Source organism: Schistocerca serialis, chromosome 6 (assembly GCF_023864345.2).
Source record: "Schistocerca serialis cubense isolate TAMUIC-IGC-003099 chromosome 6, iqSchSeri2.2, whole genome shotgun sequence".
Taxonomy (NCBI): Eukaryota; Metazoa; Arthropoda; class Insecta; order Orthoptera; family Acrididae; genus Schistocerca; species Schistocerca serialis.
In genome coordinates this window covers 389,032,132-389,054,620 of record NC_064643.1, presented here as the reverse complement: position 1 = coordinate 389,054,620, position 22,489 = coordinate 389,032,132, and the positions used below count along the sequence as shown (strand labels likewise).

At 44.0% G+C, this 22,489-nt stretch overlaps 1 protein-coding gene across 1 annotated transcript in view; it reads right to left on the bottom strand.

Moving 5' to 3' along the window:
• Positions 1-22,489, bottom strand: part of LOC126483801 (farnesyl pyrophosphate synthase-like) — a 284,194-nt gene that overhangs the window by 111,414 nt on the left and 150,291 nt on the right. Inside the window, exon 4 of the mRNA XM_050106981.1 lies at positions 16,684-16,896. Within this exon, the coding sequence (XP_049962938.1) occupies positions 16,684-16,896 (213 nt within the window). The remainder of the gene's footprint in view (positions 1-16,683; positions 16,897-22,489) is intronic.

Here is a 22,489-nt window from a genome sequence, read left to right as displayed (position 1 = left end):
GCCCGAGGCAGGATTCGAACCTGCGACCGTAGCGGTCTTGCGGTTCTAGACTACAGCGCCTTTAACATCACGGCCACTTCGGCGGCACGTCCAGATACGATAGCTGATACCTGGCACTCTGTTGCGCGTCTCCATATCGACCCGTTTCGCTGCGCACCTTCCATACAAGGAACTGGCACATACACACCACTTCATTCCTACGATGTCCTCTTTTAAGGGGTGAATCATTTTTAGTAATGTGAGCTTAGGTTCTACCAGGCTGCAGAGGAATCAGTTTTTGTAAAAACCACTTTTATTCAACACAGAATTCCGATGGATTTTTTTTTTGCCCTATATGTTTCTCAAGCAGTTGCTTGCAGAGAAAATAGAAAATAAGCACAAATAAACATTTCAAGCCAAAATCGTGACAAGTTCCTGGTAATTCTAGAACCCGCTTCAATTCACGCCGAAGTCACATCGTTGCCATAGCCAAGAAAAGTCTAACAATCGGTGCAATCTTTGCAGCAAATGTACGACATATCTACTGCACAGCACAGTGACACCAAACAGGCCTCGTTAATAACATAAGTGTAATCATATCGATTATTCAGTGTAACACGCTGCAGTAAGGGGGTGGCAGTTCTTTGCAGTAACCTGCCTAGGTACCCATCAATCCAAAAAGTTTCGACACTGTATTAATAAAAAAAATAGAGGAAAATTAAGATGGTAATTTTAATGCTTTCCGTATTGTACATAGTTTCACCTTACTTGAGTATAATACTCAGAATATACCTATAACTAAGTGAAACTGCCATAAAAGTCGTTCTGTGGGATGTTGTCCAACTCAGATTCACACTGGCCTGAATATCGGTTATGTTGTCAAAGCGTTGACGCTTCATGTGGACTTCTGCACTTGTTCGTTTTGTGGTAGGTTCGTATTACTACTACTAAGTCTCGTTAACTGTGATGATTTTTTTCCAGAAAAGAATTGTCCGCGTTTTGTATTCCAGTCAAGTCGCAGGAGGCGTCCACGCATCGTCGTTTTGTTCGAGAATCAAGGTGTTCTGCAGCGTGTTACACTGAATAATCGATATGATTACACTTATGTTATTAACACCTTTGTTCTTCTTCAAAATATTCTAGAGAAAGTCTTCAACTCTTGACTTAGAGATGTTGCTACGTTGCGGTTTGCGACACGACTGCGTTGACATAGCACGGTCCAAATTCACTGCTTAACACTCCCGCTCACAACTGACTGGTCGAATGCACATTTGCAGTTTACTGTTATTAGTTCAAGTTGTCACTGTGGTTATTGCGCTGACGTCGCTTAGACGCCAGGAATAAAATCAGCCTCGGAACTTTTTCGACGGATGTTGTGTATTTCCAGGCTGGCACGATGGTATCTTGAGGGAGTATGGGCAAGTGCATTGTCCGCGAGCAGGTAGCAGGCAGGGCAGCCGCGGCCCGCTTTGCAGACACAAGAGGCCCGCGGCTTTCAGTCGAGCCACGCTGGGAGGGACCAGGCGTGCTGGCCGGCACGTATGCACGTGCAACCACGGCGAGGAAGCCCGCCAGAGGCCTTGGCGCCGACCCGCCAGCTGGCTAGACCGGTTCTTCCGCCGGCAACACTGTGCTAGCTTTTTAAAGGCTATTACGTTGTCCTCCGAGGTTGCGAAATTGCCGCGTCATGCAGCTCGCCTTTAAATGTTTACGTGTTCACTGTGTAGTTGGTACAGCAACAGAGTCAGTAGAAAGATCAACAAACGTAAATTTAAAATGTCCTAATTCAAAGCGAACAGAAAGGACAGAAAGAGTTGAGAGATATGATACGGCGAGAAGAATTTGACAGAGAAGTGGGACACCTAAACTGAAACAAGTCCCTTGTAGTAGACATGTTCTCAAAATTACTGAAAAAAATGGTTCAAATGGCTCTGAGCACTATGGCACTTAACTTCTGAGGTCATTAGTCCCCTAGAACTTAGAACTACTTAAACCTAACTAACCTAAGGACATCACACACATCCATGCCCGAGGCAGGATTCGAACCTGCGACCGTAGCGGTCGCGCGGTTCCAGACTGTAGCGCCTAGAACCGATCGGTCACCTCGGCCGGCCAAAATTACTGAGATTCTTGGGAGAGCCAGCTATGAGAAAAGTATTCCACCTAATGTGCAAGGCATGTGAGACAGGCGACATACCGTCGGACTTAAAGAAGACGATAATAATTCCAACTCCAAAGAAAGCGAGTGCTGATAGGCCTGCATGTACCCGAACCATCGCTTTAATAAGTCAGGGTTACAAAATATTGACACGAATTATTCACTGAGGAAAGTGTGTGTGTGCTTATGAATCCCTAAGGGATCAAACTGCTGAGGTCATCAGTCCCTGCCGGCCGCGGTGGTCTAGCGGTTCCTGCGCTCAGTCCGGAACCGCACGACTGCTACGGTCGCAGGTTCGAATCCTGCCTCGGGCATGGATGTGTGTGATGTCCTTAGGTTAGTTAGGTTTAAGTAGCTCTAAGTTCTAGGGGACTGATGACCACAGATGTTAAGTCTCATAGTGCTCAGAGCCATCAGTCCCTAGACTTACACACTATTTAAACTAACTTATGCTAAGAACAACACACACACACACATACACACACACACACACACACACACACACACACACACACACACACACACACACACATACCCGAGGGAGGACTCGAACCTCCGGCGGGAGGGGCTGTGCAATCCGTCACATAGTGCCTCAAACCGCGCGGTCACTCCGCGCGGTGAGGAAAGCCGACCTTATAGACGATCAGTTTGAATTTCAGACAAAGGTAGGAACACCTGAAGCCATATTGACCCTACGACTTATCTTAGAAGATACAGAAAAAACGCAAATCTATGTTTGTAGGATTTGTCGATTTAGAGAAAGCTTTTAACTATGTTGAGTAGAACATAATCTTGGAAATTCTGAAGGTAGCGTGGATAAAACAAGGTGAGCGATAAGTAATTTACAACTTGCACAGAAACCAGACGGCAGTTATTAGAGTCGAAGGATATTGAAATGGCAGCAGTGGTTGAGAAAGGAGTGAGACAAGATAGTAGTTTCCCCCAATATGATTCAATCTGGAGACTGAGCAAGCAGTAAAGGAAAGCGAGGAGAAATTTGGAAAGCGAATTAAAGACCAGGGAGACGAAAAAACAAACTTTGAGGTTTGACGATGACATTTTAATTGTGTCAGAGGCAAAAGCGGACTCGGAAGAGAAGCTCGGCGAAAAGATAGTCTTGAAAAGAGTTTATAAGATTAGCATCAACAACGACAAAACAAGGCTAATGGAAGAGGCCGAAATAAATCAGGTGATGCACAAATAATTAGGTTAGCAAATGAGAAACTATGAAGTAGATGACTTTTGCTATTTGAGCAGCAAAATAACTGATGATGGCCAAAGTATGGAAGACGTAAAATGCAGATTGGCAAAAGCAAGACAAGAATTTCTGAAAAAGAGAAATGTGTTAACATTTAATACAAATTTAAATATTAGGAAGTACAATTTGAAATTATTTATCTGGAAGGTAGCGTAGTACAGAGGCGTAACGTGGACAATAAGCAGTTCAGACAAAAAGAGAACAAACGCTTTTGAAATGTGATGCTACAGAACAATGCTTAAGATAGGTGGGTAGACTGAGTAACTAATGAGAAGACGCTGAATGTAATTGAAAAAAAAAAACTAATCTATGACATAACTTGACTAAAAGAAGGGATCGTTTGATCATGAGGTACCAAAGAATCGTCAGTTTGATAATGGAGGGAAGCGTAATGGGCAACAACTGTAATAGAAGACCAAGCTATAAATACAGCAAGCAGGTTCATATGGATGTAGGTTGCAGTGCTTATTCGGAGATGGAGAGGCTTGCTCAGGCTACAATAGCGTGAACAAACTAATTTTCGGACTGAGCACCAAAACAACAACAACTATTACCACAGATTTACACCTACTATGTAGACAGCATCTGAATGGAAATTCTACGAGAAAGTAATTAACAGATCGTGACGCACAGTGTGAAAACTAGTTCAAATGATGAAAACTGGTAACTACAATTATACCTACGTGTATTTTATTGTAGCTAACCTTTACTGTAATGAAAGTAAACACACTGCCGATAGTGTAATAACATTGAAACATGGCTCATCAAAAGCGGAAAGCAATAGAAATGTGTGTTGCTCCTTGAGGCATGACGCTACCCCTCGCCCTTAGCAGTGTTGCCAAACAAAAGTCAACAAAGTCACGGGCTTCTAAAAGTCTGAAAGTATTTTTCACGTTTGTTGTCGCTTCGTTAGTCAACAAACCCAAATATATCTGTCTTTTCAACTCAGAGAAGCAGTTAATTGCATCTAGCGTTCTCAATTATTTGTTGTATACACTGAGATGGAAAAGTCATGGAACATTTTCTGATATCGTGTCGGACCCCCTTTCGCCCGGCGTAGTGTACCAACTCGACGTGGCATGGACGCAACAAGTTGTTGGAACTCCCCTGCAGAAATATTGAGCCATCCATAATTGCGAAATTGCTGCCGGTGCAGGATGTTATGCACGAACTGACCTGTCGATTATGTGCGATAAATGTTCGATGGGATTTATGTTGGGCGAACTGGGTGGCCAAACCATTCGCTCGAACTGTCTAGAATTTTCTTTAAACCAATCGCGAACAACTGTGGCCTAGTGACACGACATCATTGTTTGGAAATATGAAGTCCACGAATGGCTGCAAATGCTCTCCAAGTAGCCGAACATAACCACTTCCAGTCAATGATCGTTTCAGTTGGACCAGAGGACGTAGTCCATTCCACGTAAACACGGCCAACACCATTATGGATCCACCACCAGCTTGTACAGTTCCATGTTGATTATTTGGGTCCGTGGCTTCGTGGGGTCTGCGCCACACTTCAACCGTACCATCGATTAGGTTAGGTTGGGTTAGTTTTAATAACTGCAATCGAGACTCGTCTGACCAGGCCACGACTTCCCAGTCGTCCTGGGTCCAACCGACACGGTCACGAGCCCTGGCAACTCTACGCAAACGCCGCTGTTCTTGTTCGTTAAGTGAAGGCAACCGGCCACTGCGTTGTCCGTGGTCAGAGGTAATACCTTAAATCTGGTATTCTCGGCACACTCTTGACACTGTGGATCTCGGAATACTGCAATTCCCTAACGAGTCCGAAATGGAATGTCCTACGCGTCCAGCTCCAACTACCATTCTGAATTTAAAGTCTGTTACTTCCCGTCGTGCTGCCGTAATGACATCGGCAACCGTTCCACATGAGTCACCTGACCACAAATGACAGCTGCACTAATGCACTGCCCTTTTATAACTCGTGTAGCCTATACCTCATCTGTATATGGTGCATATTGCTATCCCATGACCTTTATCGCCTCAGTGTATATTCCTTGATGTCTTAAGAAGTAACGATATGTACATGCAGTATTTTTTAAAGTATCTCATATTATTAAGGGACATAGCACTTTTCAAAACAAGACATATAAACTTTTGTCTGGAAACATCTCATCATAATCGAAAGACAAGGTCTCACTTTTTTAGTATCCTCACTGTGTTCATCCATGAAACAAAAGCATTCGCCAATTCCTTCTTTGTTGCTGCTGTCCGCTTCTTCCCTGCACTCTGCGCACAATCCAGTGCCCTGCTGCTTTTAAGAAGAAGATGAAGTACCTTCTCTCACCCTCATAACGTTTCCCCAAAAATTAACGTATGTGGCCAGTTTTACCTCTGTCAAACAATAAATCAAATCTTCCCAAAATTTCCAAGTTACACTTCTATCTCTTTTCATTTATCTCTAAGTGACGTCACTTTTGCTTCCCATGTTCTACCATTTTCCTCTTTCTCTCCTCTCCGTTGTTGCTAGCGCCCATTTTTCCTTCCGATTATTTACTTATTCGAGTCAGGAAACAAATACAATACATAGCAAGCAGCACTTAGAACAAATGAAAGAAAGCATTTCCAGGCTATATTATTCTTGACCAAAATATTGCATCTTCAATTGCAACCCGTGTCGCAAGCGCACTATCTTCTTCTGTGCAAAATGTAGGGCATAGCTGATAATCGGTTAGGAGCTCCACGGTCTGTGCTCCGCAGTCACAGGGGCCAGGGAAGTGCCATTTCTGCAGGTTACTCCTGGATCTTGTGCTTGTCATGAACGAATGTAAACTGTCTGTTTTTCTGCAGTTTGGTATTTCTAAATGTTTTATTCTACAGTGTAGTAGGTGTAACTTATAACATGCTTATCGTAATACAGGGTGAGGCAGTGAAACGGCACGATTTTGTAAAACCACCAAAGATTTATTTACAAGTAAAATCATAATAGTTGAACATGGATCTCAAGTACAAGAGTGGAAATTAAAGATTTAACTTAAAAACAATCATTTTTTAAATATGGTGTCAGTGAGGTGTCGTCCTTGGTTTTGCACACATTGTCTAAGCCTGAGATGAAATTGTCCCATGACGTTTCGTAGCATCTGTACTGGAATGTTGTTAATTTCCTGTCGAATTCGCTCCTTCAGGTCTTCTTTTGTTCTTGGTGGATTTTCCTGGAAGACTTTGCACTTGAGGTAGCCCCAAAGAAAAAAGTCTGGTGCCGTCAGATCTGGTGAACGGGCAGGCCAGGGGAAATCGCCATTCCTGCTGATTAGACGTCGTGGAAATGCAAGTCTGAGCAATTCCATTGAGACATTAGCAGTATGGCTTGTTGCACCATCTTGCTGGAAGAGTGTTTCAGCATCTGGATCATGTCGATCAATTCCAGGCAGACCAAAAATGGTCAACATGTCAGCATAACGTCCAGAGTTTACCGTCACTGTGTTGCCATCTTCATCTTCAAAAAAATAGGGCCCCACGATTCCACGAGATGACATTGCGCACCAGACTGTTACTTTTTCAGAATGGAGAGGTTTTTCATGAAGTTCGTGCGGGTTATCTGAGGACCAATATCTGAAGTTTTGCTTATTTACGTACCCACTAAGATGAAAGTGGGCTTCATCACTCATCCATAAGTTATGCACTCTTTCTTCATTTCGTTCAATAACGTTAAGCATTGACTGGCAAAAGCGTATACGGTTATTGTAGTCATTAGGTTTAAGGGCTTGCACTACCTGAATTTTGTATGGATGATAGTGAAGGTCACTCTTCAAAATCCGTCTTACTGATCGATTGCTGAGACTAAGTTCTGCGCTGTGCCGTCTCGCGGATTTTCGCGGACTTCGACCCAACGCTTCGCGCACACGATTAATGTTCTCGGGTGTCCAGATTGTTTTTGTGCTGCCGCCTCTTTTCTTTGTTGTGCTAGCAGTAGCTTCAAAGGTTTTAACCCAAAGGAGAATGGCTTTCCTTGATGGCACGGGAGCCCGTGGCGGCAGGTTGAATTCACGACGAAAGGCGCGTTGAGCACCAACCACACTATCCGCGTTTTTGTAATATGCCTTTACGGCATATGCACGTTGCGCACTCGACCAACGCTCCATGGCTACTGAAACTTCCACCACTCTAGACGCCCAAGGTCACTTCCCCCACTCTCGCAACCACCCTCCGCGCCCGACAACCACTATCGAAATCGTGCCGTTTCACTGCCTCACCCTGTATATGTAATGTACAGCCGGCCGGGGTGGCCAAGCGGTTCTAGGCGCTACAGTCTGGAACCGCTACGGTCGCAGGTTCGAATCCTGCCTCGGGCATGGATGTGTGTGATGTCCTTAGGCTAGTTCGGTTTAAGTAGTTCTATGTTCTAGAGGACTAATGAACTCAGAAGTTAAGTCCCATAGTGCTCAGAGCCATTTCAACCATTTTGTAATGCACAGTGCTGAGAACGCCTGGTTAGATGTAACAGATGGCCGGAGGGTCCTGATCTTCTCAGGTTAAATATATCAATAAATAAATTTTGAAAACATGTTTCTAGTATGTACTTTGAAGATGCTGCACAACTATGTGCATATTGTCCTAAACAGTAGTATAATTGATCATCTCGTGGATGTTGCAGGTCTTATTTCCGTGCTTGCTAAGAAAAACTGGAGAGGAATTCCGCCTTATGCAATACACCGTATTATGATTTTGTATTACCCAGACACGTTTCAGCATTTTATGTGCTATCTCACTGGGTTTTGGTTTATTTTCTTTCTCACGTGACGTTATTTATTACGTATGCGGGTAGCTTTAAATGTATCATGCGATCTACAGCTTGTAATGGTTTTTGTGTTGTGGTGTTTTGTTTCCTTGCTCGTGTCGTGTTTGCTGCTTTAGTTATGCATGCATTTTGTATGACTGGTCACCCAAACACAAGAGTTCCTGTCGTCAATTCGAACTGTGCTTGGCTGACAAATCATAAAAAGTGCGTGTCTAACCCACAGAGTTTCTGCCGCCAGATCAGTCTGAGGTTGGTGACGAATCATACAAAATGATTGTCTTACAACAGTTAAACAAGTACGCTTATTAACACGACGCGAGCAATGAAGCTAACACCATAACATCAAAAATCATGTTCAAGATGTTCAAATGTGAGTGAATTCCTGAGGGACCAAACTGCAGAGGCCATCGGTCCCTCCCCTCCCCCTTCCCCACCCCCAAAAAAAAACACAAGCTGAAGAATGCATGGTAGATTCAAAGCTACCAGCATACATGTTTAATAGCGCCGTGAGAGAAAGAAAATGAAGAAAACTCCACTGAAGATAGCACAGGAAATGCTGAAACATGCCTGGGTAAGACAAAACTATAAAACGATCACTGACAGTTCGAGTCCCGTAACACGTGTTGTTTTTGTTGTTGTTGTTATTGTGGTCTTACAGCAAATGTTACGTGGATACCCCGTCCCTGGTCCTAACTCGCACGATGAGATCTCGTAACGCCGCTGCTTTTGTCGCTTCTGTGCCATCTGACGTATACGAGCTTTCGTTCGCATGTGTGACCGCTGTCGCCATCTAGGAGGAAATGCGCATACTAACCGAGCTCATGTCATACAACGCGCTGAGTGCCATCCCACCGCCCAGCGGCAATGTCACCGTACAATACTCACGTGCTTGTGTTTGCGAACAAGTTTTCCATCTGCACTGACAGAAGCTGATCGGAATAGAACATATAAATGAATTCCTTTTGCTAGCTTGTAAGACGTAAAAAGTGGTTTATCAAACGAGAAAAAGAGCATTTAGGCAAAATTTGTCGGTGGTTTGAAAACATGGTAATAGGAAGATTGTTTCTCTGGGTAAAGAGCGTCAAAACATACAGAAAAGACCATATCCGGTATCAGGAAACCACGATGGATGGACTTGGGCGTAATCATATAACAGCAACTTGCAGGATGTTATATACAGGTTGTCCGATTTACTTTGACCACACCTAATAACTTTTTGTCCAGAAGCAAAACAAAAATTTATCAAGCAAATGTTACTTAGCTACCAGGTGGACATTATCCACCGCACTTGACTTTCTCGTAAATTTGTTCGGTACGAAGGTATGAACAGCTGCACCTCTATTTTAAGAGGCATCTCATCTTTTTTTATTTTGTATTTCACTTTCTCTCCTCAAGACCTGTTCAAAAACACAACACGTACATTCCTGTAGACATGACGTTATTAAAAACGTAACACGAAACTGACACTGACTCTCCAATAGGGCAGTCCCACTCACCCCTCCTCCCCGCCACCCCCGACCCCCAACTCCCACATAAATTTCTTCGGACGCCCGTATCCCCATCATCATAAAAAAATAATATAACGACGCACGCAGTTCCAACCAGTCAGCGCTTATCTGTTACGCTACGATACCTTGCTACTGGCAGTTCTTTCAAAGACTTGAAGTTTACAAGTACAGTTTCACCTTACAGTATTTGAGACTTGGAAACATGTCATGCAATAATACGTGCATTAAAGGGTTATATTAGGACAAGTAATATACTGGTGAGGTTTAGGGCAAGGAGAGAGTACGGAAAAGTGGCCCGGAACCCCACGTCAGGGAAGACTTACCGAAAGGGCTGAGATGGAAAGACTAATTGTTGGGGACTGCATCGGACGAGATGTGAAAACCTGAGAGTTGAAGGTGAAAGACAGGGTAATAGGCAAGACAGTGATAACTGCCAAAAACGCCATGCACCAGTTAATAAGAGCCAAAAGCCAAGTGATAGAGGTGGCAGGGAGTCGGCGATAAAAAAAATTTCAGAAAATAGAAGGTATAGAAAATTAAAAGGGAGTGAAGAAAGGAGTAGTTACTGTGAATAAATGCTAAGAGCAAAGAATTTAATGTAAATTAATGCCAGGTGGCTGGCAGGAACCGAGGCCATGTTGTAGCGCCGGTTCCCACCTGCGGAATTCTGAGAAACTGGTGTCTGGGAGAAGAATCCAGCTGGCACGTGTGGGTGAAATAGGTACCGACGTCACAACTGTCGTGTTTCACAGCATGCTTTGCAACAGGACATTGTGTGTTGCCAGTATACACCCTCCGCCAAGTTATCAGCTAGGACGAATGGGCATAGTGAGAGGGTGTATACTGCCAACACACAGTATCCTGTTGCACAGCATACTCTACAATGTGACAATCGTGACCTCGGTGCCTATTTTACAACACATGTTAGCTGGATTCTCCCGCTAGACACCAGTTTCTCAGCATTCCGCAGGTGGAAGCTGGCGCTACAACACATTCTTAGTTCTCGCCACCTACCGGATCTTAACTTACGTTAAATTCTTTGCCCTGCTATGAAAAGAAATGGTACCCCAGGCCATCACTTCTGATTGTCAGACAGTAAGGCGGGAGACGGTCAGGTTGCTATCCCATCGCTGTCCAGGGCATCTTCAGACACGTCTTCAGACTGGAATCGCATTGGATGGAGTAGAATTGTTCAAATGGTTCAAATGGCTCTGAGCACTATGGGACTTAACTTCTGAGGTCATCAGTCCCCTAGAACTTAGAACTACTTAAACTTAACTAACCTAAGGACATCACACACATCCATGCCCGAGGCAGGATTCGAACCTGCGACCGTAGCGGTCGCGCGGATCCAGACTGTAGCGCCTAGAACCGCTCGGCCAGTCCGGCCGGCAGTAGGATTGTCTTCCGTGATGACTCCCATTTTGAACTGAGCCCCGACGACCAGTGAAGATGTGTTTGGAGACTTCCCTGTCAGTGGTGGGATACTGTCACCCGCCATATCGCCCGACAACCACAGGGGATGGTCAGGGCTGCCAGTTCTTTTCATATCAGGTCCCCTTTGGTTGTCATCTGCGGCCCCTTACAGCACAGCAGTACGACAATATTCTACGACCTGTTTTGTTGCACTTTATGGTAAGCCATCTTGGATTTACATTTCAGCAAGATCATGCCTGCCGGCACACAATGAGAGTTTCTACTGCTTGTCTTCGTGCTTGCCAGAACCTAGGTTGGCCAGCAAGGTCGCCGAATCTCTCCCTAACTGAGAATGTTTGGAGCATTATGAAAATGGTTCAAATGGCTCTGAGCACTATGGGACTCAACTGCTGAGGTCATTAGTCCCCTAGAACTTAGAACTAGTTAAACATAACTAACCTAAAGACATCACAAACATCCATGCCCGAGGCAGGATTCTAACCTGCGACCGTAGCGGTCTTGCGGTTCCAGACTGCAGCGCCTTTAACCGCACGGCCACTTCGGCCGGCGAGCATTATGAGTACGGTCGTCCAACCGGCTTAAGATTTTGACGATCTAATGCACCAGTCGGTCAGAATTTCGCACGATATCCTTAAGGAGGACATCCAACAACTCTAGCAATTAATGCCAAGCAGAATAACTGCTTGCACAAGGGACTGAGGTGGACCAACGCGTTACTGACGCTCAATTTGTCAAGCTCTTTCTCTTGAAAATATCATCCAATTTTTCTGAAATTGCAATCATTTGTGTGCATACAGGGTGGTCCATTGATAGTCACTGGGCCAAATATCTCACGAAATAAGCGTCAAACGAAAAAATTACAAAGAACGAAACTCGTCTAACTTGAAGGGGGAAACCAGATGGCGCTATGGTTGGCGCGCTAGATGGCGCTGCCATAGGTCAATTGGATATCAACTACCTTTTTTTAAAATATGAACCTTCATTTTTTATTACTTACTCGTGTAGTACTTAAAGAAATATGAATGTTTTAGTTGGACCACTTTTTTCGCTTTGTGATAGATGGCGCTGTAATAGTCACAAACATATGGCTACAATTTCAGACGAACAGTTGGTAACAGGTATGTTTTTTAAATTAAAATACAGAACGTAGGTACGTTTGAACATTTTATTTCGGTTGTTCCAATGTGATACATGTACCTTTGTGAACTTATCATTTCTGAGAACTCATGCTGTTACAGCGTGATTACCTGTAAATACCACATTAATGCAATAAATGCTCAAAATGATGTCCGTCAACCTCAGTGCATTTGGCAATACGTGTAACGACATTCCTCTCAACAGCGAGTAGTTCGTCTTCCGTAATGTTTGCACATGCATTGACAATGCGCTGACGCATGTTGTCAGGCGTTGTCGGCGGGTCACGATAGCAAATATCCTTCAACTTTCCCCACAGAAAGAAATCTTGGGACGTCAGTTCCGGTGAACTTGCGAGACATGGTATGGTGCTTCGACGACCAATCCACCTGTCATGAAATACGCTATTCAAAACCGCCTAAACCGCACGCGAGCTATGTGCCGGACATCCATCCTGTTGGAAGTACATCGCCATTCTGTCATGCAGTGAAACATCTTGCAGTAACATCGGTAGGACATTACGTAGGAAATCAGCATACATTGCACCATTTAGATTGCCATTGATAAAATGGGGGCCAATTATCCTTCCTCCCATAATGCCGCACCATACATTAACCCGCCAAGGTCGCTGATGTTCTACTTGTCGCAGGCATCGTGGATTTTCCGTTGCCAAATTGTGCATATTGTGCCGGTTTACGTTACCGCTGTTGGTGAATGACGCTTCGTCGCTAAATAGAATGCGTGCAAAAAATCTGTCATCGTCCCGTAATTTCTCTTGTGCCCAGTGGCAGAACTGTACACGACGTTTAAAGTCGCCGCCATGCAATTCCTGGTGCATAGAAACATGGTACGGGTGCAATCGATATTGATGTAGCATTCTCAACACCGACGTTTTTGAGATTCCCGATTCTCGCTCAATTTGTCTGGTACTGATGTGGGTATTAGCTGTGACAGCATCTAAAACACCTACTTGGGCATCATCATTTGTTGCAGGTCGTGGTTGACGTTTCACATGTGGCTGAACACTTCCTGTTTCCTCAAATAACGTAACTATCCGGCGAACGGTCCGGACACTTGGATGATGTCGTCCAGGATACCGAGCAGCATACATAGCACACGCCCGTTGGGCATTTGTATCACAATAGCCGTACATCAACACGATATCGACCTTTTCCGCAATTGGTAAACGGACCATTTTAACACGGGTAATGTATCACGAAGCAAATACCGTCCGCACTGGCGGAATGTTACGTGATACCACGTACTTATACGTTTGTGACTATTACAGCGCCATCTATCACAAAAGCGAAAAAAGTGGTCCAACTAAAAATTCATATTTCTTTACGCACTACGCTAATATGTAATAAAAATGGGGGTTCCAATTAAAAAAAAAAAAAACGCTGTTGACGTCCGTTTGACCTATGGCAGCCCCATCCAGCGGGCCAACCATAGCGCCATCTGGTTTCCCCCTTCAAGCTAGACAAGTTTCGTTCTTTGTAGATTTTTTCATTTGATGCTTATTTCGTGAGATTTTGGCCTGGTCACTATCAATGGACCACCCTGTATATACATCACATCTACTGATTTTCGTCTCATTCGAATAATTCCTTCGTGGTATATCGTTTTCTTTTTTTTTTTTTCTTGTCTTATAATTGTAAGTAGGCTGTTTATGTTTTCTTACTGGCAACGTTACGTAGTGCTCTGTATGAAAATCACTGGCTGTGCTGTGTGCAGTCTGTGGCTAGTTTTCATTGTTGTCTGCCATTGTAGTGTTGGGCAGTTGGCTGTTAACAGCGCTTAGCGTTGGGCAGTTGGAGGTGAGCCGCCAGCAGTGGTGGATGTGGGGAGAGAGATGGCGGAGTTTTGAAATTTGTAAGACTGGATGTCACGAACTGCTATATATATTATGACTATTAAGGTAAATACATTGTTTGTTCTCTATTAAAATCTTTCATTTGCTATCTATGCCTATCAGTAGTTAGTGCCTTCCGTAGTTTGAATCTTTTATTTAGCTGGCAGTAGTGGCGCTCGCTGTATTGTAGTAGTTCGAGTAACGAAGATTTTTGTGAGGTAAGTGATTTGTGAAAGGTATAGGTTAATGTTAGTCAGTGCCATTCTTTTGTAGGGATTATTGAAAGTCAGATTGCGTTGCGCTAAAAAAAATATTGTGTGTCAGTTTAAGCACAGTCATGTATAATTGTTCAAAGGGGACGTTCCATAAAGTATTTCTTTTTGTTGTGATATTCACCTATCTTTCTGAGTATCCACAAATCAGGGACCCCTGCAAGTAGCAACGTTGGCGACGTCTTATCAGGTCGGATACTGTATAGAAAATTAATTTAAAATCCCGGTGGCTTTTTAATACATGGGTTTCATAAGAAGTAGTGAGCACACTGTTAAATTCATGCCAGACTTTATTGACAGACGTTCACCGTATTGCATGGCCTCAATATAATCGCCCCCATCTTGATCACCTTCCCCTAGAGAGATGGAAGGCTTCGTTCACCGTCAGCACATCGATCTCTGTTGATGTCTCGCAAAGCCCGCCCTATGGCACGGATGATGCCCTCACTTGCGTTATAACCCATGCCACGAAGAGTGGCTGTCACTTTGGCGAACAAGTCGTAATCACACGTACTCACATCGTTTGAATATGGTATATGTTCCAGTATCTTCCACCCTTAAGTACTCAGGAGCTCCAGTACGGGGTTCATCGTGTGACCTTGTGCATTGTCATGAAGGATGATGGGATGCACTGCCAGAAGGAAACGTTGTGCGCTCTCAACATGTGCCACTTAGGTCTTGATCCACCTACATTGTTCGTGATTCCTAAACATGCTGTTAGGACTCTCGAACTGGCCTTCCACACTTTCAGACAGTATCCACAGCATCTGATCCAAACAGCCATCGCCGTTCCTTGCACTATTTCAACTGACCGTCAATTATCAGCTACGAGGGTCGTTAGAAAAGTCCGTGCAAAGTCCGAGAGATGGCACCACCGGCGCGTATCGACGTCATGTTTAGTTAGTAGCATCTTTGGAAAGAAAGCACACCAAGTTTCAGCCATATTGGCATTTGTGTGAATCAAGGAGGTCGAGTGATTGTCAAAAAAATGAATGAAAAAGAATTTCGTGTGGTAATCAAACATTACTTTATGAAAGGCAAAACGCCTCAGGAGACTAAAGAGAAGCTTGATAAACATTGCGGTGACTCTGCACCTTCGATTAGAACAGTTTATAAGTGGTTTCAAAATTTTCCGAGTGGCCATATGGGGACAAGTGATGCTGAACGTTCTGGACGCCCTGTCGAGGTTACGACTCCAGAAATCATTGATAAAATCCGTGATATGGTGATGGATGACAGAAGAGTTAGGGTGTGTGAGATTGCTAGTGATGTGGACATCTCGAATGAATGGGCACATAATATCTTGCATAAACATTTGGACACGAGAAAGTTATCTGCAAGATGGGTTCCGCGATTGCTCATGCTTGGCCATAAACGGAAACGTGTGAAGTTTTCCAAGGATGGTTTGCAGCTGTTCAGGAAGAATCCGCAGGACTTAAAGCGCCGTTTCGTCACTGTGGATGAAACATGGATACATTACTATACTCATGAGACCAAAGAGCAATCTAAACAATGGATTACCAAGGGAGAATCTGCGCCAAAACAGGCGAAGACCATTTCTTCTGCTGGAAAGGTTATGGTGACTGTCTTTTGGGATTCGCAAGGGATAATCCTCATCGACTATCTGGAAAAGAGTAAAACTATTACAGGTGCATATTATTCATCGTTGTTGGACCGTCTGAAAACCGATCTGTAAGAAAAACGCCAGCGATTGGACAGCAAAAAAGTCCTTTTCCATCACGACAATGCACCAGCACACACCTCAGCAATTGTGGTCGCAAAAGTAATGGAAATAGGATTCCAACTCGTTTCACTCCCCCCCCCCCCCCCCCTGTTCTCCAGACTTGGCTCCCTCGAACTACTATTTGTTCCCCAATTAGAAGAAATGGCTGGTGGGACAAAGATTTTATTCAAATGCGGAGGTGATTGCAGCAACTAATAGCTATTTTGCAGACTTGGACAATTCTTATTATTCGGAAGGGATCACCAAATTAGAACAGCGTTGGACGAAGTGTATGAGTCTAAAAGGAGACTATGTCGAAAAATAAAAAAAGGTTTACTTCAAAAACGTAAGTATTTTTTATTTTTGCACGGACTTTTCAAACTCCCCTCGTACATCCAGCGGGCATGCTATGTGACGCATAACCTCCATGTTACGGCAGTGTTGGCACTACTTTTTATCCAGCCCATGTATTTACCTCGCCCGCAGAGGGAGCAAACGCCTTGCATTTGCGCCGCCTGGGACCGCATTAGCCGCAGAAGACGGCAGGGTGAGTCAGCGCAGTGCTACCGCGTATTTGGGTAAAACTAGTGTGTTACTCACGTCGTGGAAGAGGTCTACGACGTCGAGGTAGTAGGGCTGGCTGCGGAAGTGCGTGGCAAGCAGCTGGAAGAGGCCCGTCTGCAGCAGCGTGGCGTCGTTGCAGGCCGTCTGCGGCGTCGTGTCGAACTCGGGCAGCAGGTACCAGCAGGGCTTGCCGCGCCGCGTCTTCGCCTCGTCCAGCGTGTCCTGCGTCATCAGCAGCGACGTGTGCAGCTGCAACACAAGACACACGTGCAAGTACAGTCTGCAGCGGAAGTCGTTACCCAATCACATCTCCTAAACGTCCTTAATGCGACCGTAATGAACAGAAATCTTAGGACGTAAAAATAGCAGTTAACTGTTTACAGGGAAACGTCTCAACCGTAACGAGTACCCAAGATAACTAGAAGTCACTGAAGCACCTGACAAAGACAGCAGGACTAACATCATCTGCGAACTGTCCGACATCTCTAGTGGCTCCACAGCAAAAATACTCTTCGTACATCAGCAGTGATAAGAACCGAGGGGCATGAAAGGGAAGCAGTGGTTAAGAAGGGTGTGAGACAGGGTTGCAGCCTACCCTCGATGTTATTCAATATGTAAATTGAGCAAGCAGTAAAGGAAACAAAAGAAAAATAATTGGAGAAGGAATTGAAATCCACAGCGAAGAAATAAGAGCTTTGAAGTTTGCTGATGACGTTACAATTCTCTCAGAGACAACAAAGGACTTGGAACAGCAATTGAGCGGAATGGACAGTGTCTTGAAAGGAGGATATAAGTTGAACATCAACAAAAGCAAAACAAGGGTAATGGAATGTAGTCGAATTAAATCAAGTGATGCTGAGGGAACTAGATTAGGAAACGAGACACTGAAGACAGCAGATGGTTTTGCCGTTTGGGCAGCAAAGTAACTGATGATGGCCAAAGTAGAGAGCATATAAAATGTAGATTGGCAAGGCAAGAAAAGCGTTTCTGAAGAAGAGAAATTTCTTAACTTTCAAGTATACTCGTAGATTTAAGTGTCAAGAAGTCTTTTCTGAAAGTATTTGTATGTAGCGTAGTCATGTATGACGAAAGTGAAGCATGGACTATAAACAGATTAGACAAGAAGAGAACAAAAGCTTTTTACATGTGGTGCTACAGAAGAATGCTGAAGATTAGATGGGTAGATCAGGTAACTAATGAGGAAATGCTGAATAAAACTGGGGAGCAAAGAATTTTGTAGCACAATCTGGCTAGAAGAAGGGATCGGTTGGTTGCACAGAGTCTGAGACATCAGAGGATCACCAATTTAATACTGGAGGGAAGTGTGGGGAGTAAAAGTCGAAGAGGGAGACAAATGAATAAAATAAGCGGATTCCCGAAGGATGTAGTTTGCAGTAGTTACTCGAAGGCGAAGAGGCTTTCATAGTCTTGAATAGCATGGAGAGCTGCAGCAAACCGGTCTTAGGACTGAAGACCACAACAACAACACATCAGCAGTTGGGGTCGTCTATTCGGTGGCGGTTTACTGCGCTCCTGTACGGATTGAAAGCTCACGTACACACGAGGCTTAATTCGTACTAAATTACACTATTTACGCTACCAATGGCACAATATAATCCACCGCTTCTGCACAGCTGTCCTCCTTGAGTTGTATACCACCTACCACCCGAAATACATTTTAAAAGTGCCCTTCTTGGATAGTAACACAATATTATCAATAATCCTAGGCTACCCATACTTAATCTAGATCGCAGAAAACTGAAATCAAGAAGACCGACTCTAGCCACTGCTAAAGATCTGTTGAATTCAAACTTCGACATTAACTATACCTGGAAACAACATTGGCGAGAGCACTGCCCACTACGGTGTCAAAATTACGCGATCACAGAGAAGTTTCCTGGTTTCAACCAACCACACAAAGTGTGTGCGATATTAAAACGAATACGCGTTAGCCACGGCGGACGTGACGACGTTCTCCATAAACAGGGGAAGATATCCTCTCCAAAATATGACTGCGGAGCCGAAAACCAAACAATCCGATACGTAGTGGAAAAGTGACCAAATCATACGGCTCCGTAGCAGAGTGGTCAGCGCGGCTGATTACCATGCGGCGGACCCGGGTTTGGTTCCCGTCCAGGCCGCAGATTTTATTCGCTCAGCGACTAGGTGTTGTGTTGTCGTCATTATCGACCCGTAAGTGCTGTCAAATAAAAAGATCTGCACTAGGCGTCCAAACAACCCCAGATGGCGTCTCCCGGCTAATAATACCATTGACCATTTCATATTCAACGTCCAAATCGAGCCTACAAGGGGTCCTTCACTGATTTCCTTGCAGCAACAGATGAGGCGTTTGATTACATCCAATGTTTGGTTGTTAATTTGTAACTAAATTTGGTACATAATATGCACATGTGCGCACATACTACGTTGATCTTATTTTTATGTGCGTACATGTGTATTGTGATACACGCCATACGATGAATAAAGTAGCGGTTCACATTATAAAGTGGGAACATAAATTTTTTCTGTAATTGTAAATTTCAATAACTCTAATAACATAATAGATAATAACACATCATCTTCAACATGTGACAAAAAACTCAAGGTTTTTTTTCATTTTCGGGGTATCGTAGAATCAACGGAAAGTGTGGATGCCAGTGGAGGAAGTCCAGAATGTAGCATGGTTCAGAGAGACGAATTCTGATACCCAAGTACAACGAAACGTTTGGGCACAGTATGGAAGGGAATCATCGTCTCGACCAACTATTCGGGCTTGGCATTCACCTTTTATGGAGATGGGTAGTGTTCTCCATAAACAGGGAATGGATGCTCCATCTGACACATACGCCGACGTTGAATATGTACCGCAGGCGTTTGCACGGAGTCCGACCAAATCAGTTCATACTCCGACTGGAGACTTGGAAATGCCGCGATCAACGGTGCTCAAAGTTTTGAATAAGAGGTTACAAGGTTACATCTTTCTGTTTAGAACGTGCATTTACTTTGAAGATTAAAGCTGGCAAACAAACCTCAGCGCGAACAGTCTGCAATGGATATGCCATCCAATACTGATGCAAACAACGACCTTTTGCAATAGATTTGTTTTTCCGATGAGCTCTATGTTTGCGGCAAACTGACGCCACAACGTTCGTATATCGGAATTGGTGTGTCTTCAGGTTACACGTGAAAAAGAGACACTCCCAAGGACAATGTATGATTCGGACGTTTACAAGAGTTTGCCGTGCCACAACTGGAATACCTGCAACCTGACGTCGTATCCCAGCACGACGTGGTTCCACCTGAATGTTTCCTGAAATGTCCGTTAATTTTGGAATGAAAATTTTTCCTCTGCGTGGATTGGACGAGATGGCCCGATTCAGTAGTCGCCACGACTAACTGGTCTCACACTACTAAACTTCTTCCTATGGCGAATCATTAAGGAATTGTACCTAATCAATGCTACAGATCTACAGGACGTGAAGACCTGCATTCTCAATGTGGAGTGTACGTGGAACGGAATAACTACTGGACCTTGTCCATAGCACTAGGGGAGCACAGACCGACGTATATGAGCGAGGGAACAACACGAGTTATGTTGTTTTTATTATTTAGTATAATGTTAAAGTTATTACAGTTTGAAGTTGTAAGATAACTTACCCTGTGTATAAAAGACCTAGTGGATAACGTCAAAACCTCCATGAGGCTGTTCGCGGATGATGCTGATGTATACAGAGAAGTCGCAATGCTATAAAATTACAGTGAAATTTACAAGATCTGCAGAGGATCAACGATTGGCGAAAAGATTGTCAGTTGACCCTAAACATAAACAGATGTAACCTACTACGCACAAACAGGTGGAAAGACCGATTATTGTATGATTATACAATTGCTCAATAATCACTGGAGCAGCCATATCCATTAAATACCTGGAATTGTGTGTACTGACAGATTTAAAATGGAAAGGCCACATAAAATTAAGCATAAGAAAGGCAGATTCCTTGGAAGCTATAAAATATATTTGCCACTTACTATCCACTTCTCTAACACACTATCACTTACTCAACTTAACTTCCCTCTCCTACGAAATAGGTTTGCCTACAACACAATTCGGTCGCCTCCCCATTCCCGTCCAAACCACGTCACAGCCGTGTCCACACCAACACATCCCCCACTTCCTTCACCTGGACATGCTCTGTATTCTGACCAAAAGTAAGATTTCCTGACCATGAGATTCGGGCAAACAATTTGAGACAATCCTTGATTCCAACTAAAGCCCCTTTCCACTCTATTCCTACCTTTACTAAGCCTCTGTTATCTTAAAACTCTAAGCACTCTTAACTCTCCCGTTACAAACTTTCCACATTAACCTTTATCGGTAGCTTTCTTCGCCTGCGCCTATCTACTTGGTATGACCATTCTGTGTACCTTGTTTTCTACATGGGGGAATTCTTTCATTTATTATGTTATGAAAACAGTAAAGGTAAATTCCAAAATAGCTACGAAATACCTCCACCCATTCCAGACGGTATGTTCTGGCTACTTCAGAACAAACGAGTATTCATTTCTAAATGACGAATACTGTTTCGTGTTCTGTTATATCTGTATTTCGATCTGACTTAATCATTAGATATGTCCTTACTTAATTTATACCCTAACTGTGTACTTGAGCCTTAGCAGCTCAGAAACATTTGATTTTCGCCTCCGCCATCAAGTTGAATGTAAAAACCAAACGCATTATCGATTTTGTAAAAACACGTTTTGCAACGCTTTGTATAACTGCCACCAACAACTGAAAGTGTACATCTGTGGATGTCACAAAATCTTTGTCATGGCAATTTAGCAAATTCCTGCTGAATGTAAGTGCCTTGATTACCATAAATCCCTCAGTAAACAAACTGGCATCAAGAAAACAGGGAGCATTCGTAAACATCTTGAGGAGGTTACCCTTTGTTCCTGTGTTAAAACTTGGCGGCAGATAAAGTGCTATTGTAGTCGGGAAACAGCTGACAGGATCCCATTTATCTCGACTATCTCGCGCAGTCAACAGTTTCAAGTGAGTGAAACAGATGATTCCCCTTCACGGCGAGGCGAAAGGAAGTGACGCACCACATTATACAGTATCCCTGCATCTATAACTTGTATCTGTTGCAGAAGCGGGGAACACATTCCACGAACAGACGTGACGACGTAATACACTGCCGAGTCACATTAACGTGCCTATCTCTCAAAAGCCTAAATTGCCACCTTTTGCAAAGTGAGTGAGGTTCTGGGTTCTGGGGGGGGGGGGGGGGGGTTACCAACAGGGATGTTGAACCATGTCGACGCCATTGTCGTGGCCAGCTGCCCTTGGTTTCTCGGTTGAGATCCATGGCGCGATCAGCCTACAGATTCTCGAGTGGGCTTAAATACTGGGAGTTCAGTGGCCATCCTGGTGCTCTTCGAACCACGTATGTACACTGCGTACTGTGTGACACAAAGCAGTGCCCTGCTGGTAGATGTCAACGTGCCGAGCGAAAACAAAGTCCATGCAAGTGTGGACATGGTCCCCAAAGATAGATGCATATTTTTGTCGATGAATTGCGCTTCCAGATTAACGACATTGCTCAGGGAATGTCACGAAAACGTTTTCCAGACCACAAAGCTCCCTTTTGCGGTATGGACTCTTCCGACGATTGGTGCAGGGTATTTGCTTTCAGACATTTCACTCCGTACACACCAAGGGCCATTTGTCCGATGGAGTATAAAACGTAATTCATCCGAAAAGGCTAGCTGCCGCCACTCATTTGCGGTCTTGGCGTGCAAATTCCAATCTTCGTCAGCGATGAACAGCAGTCGGTTGTGT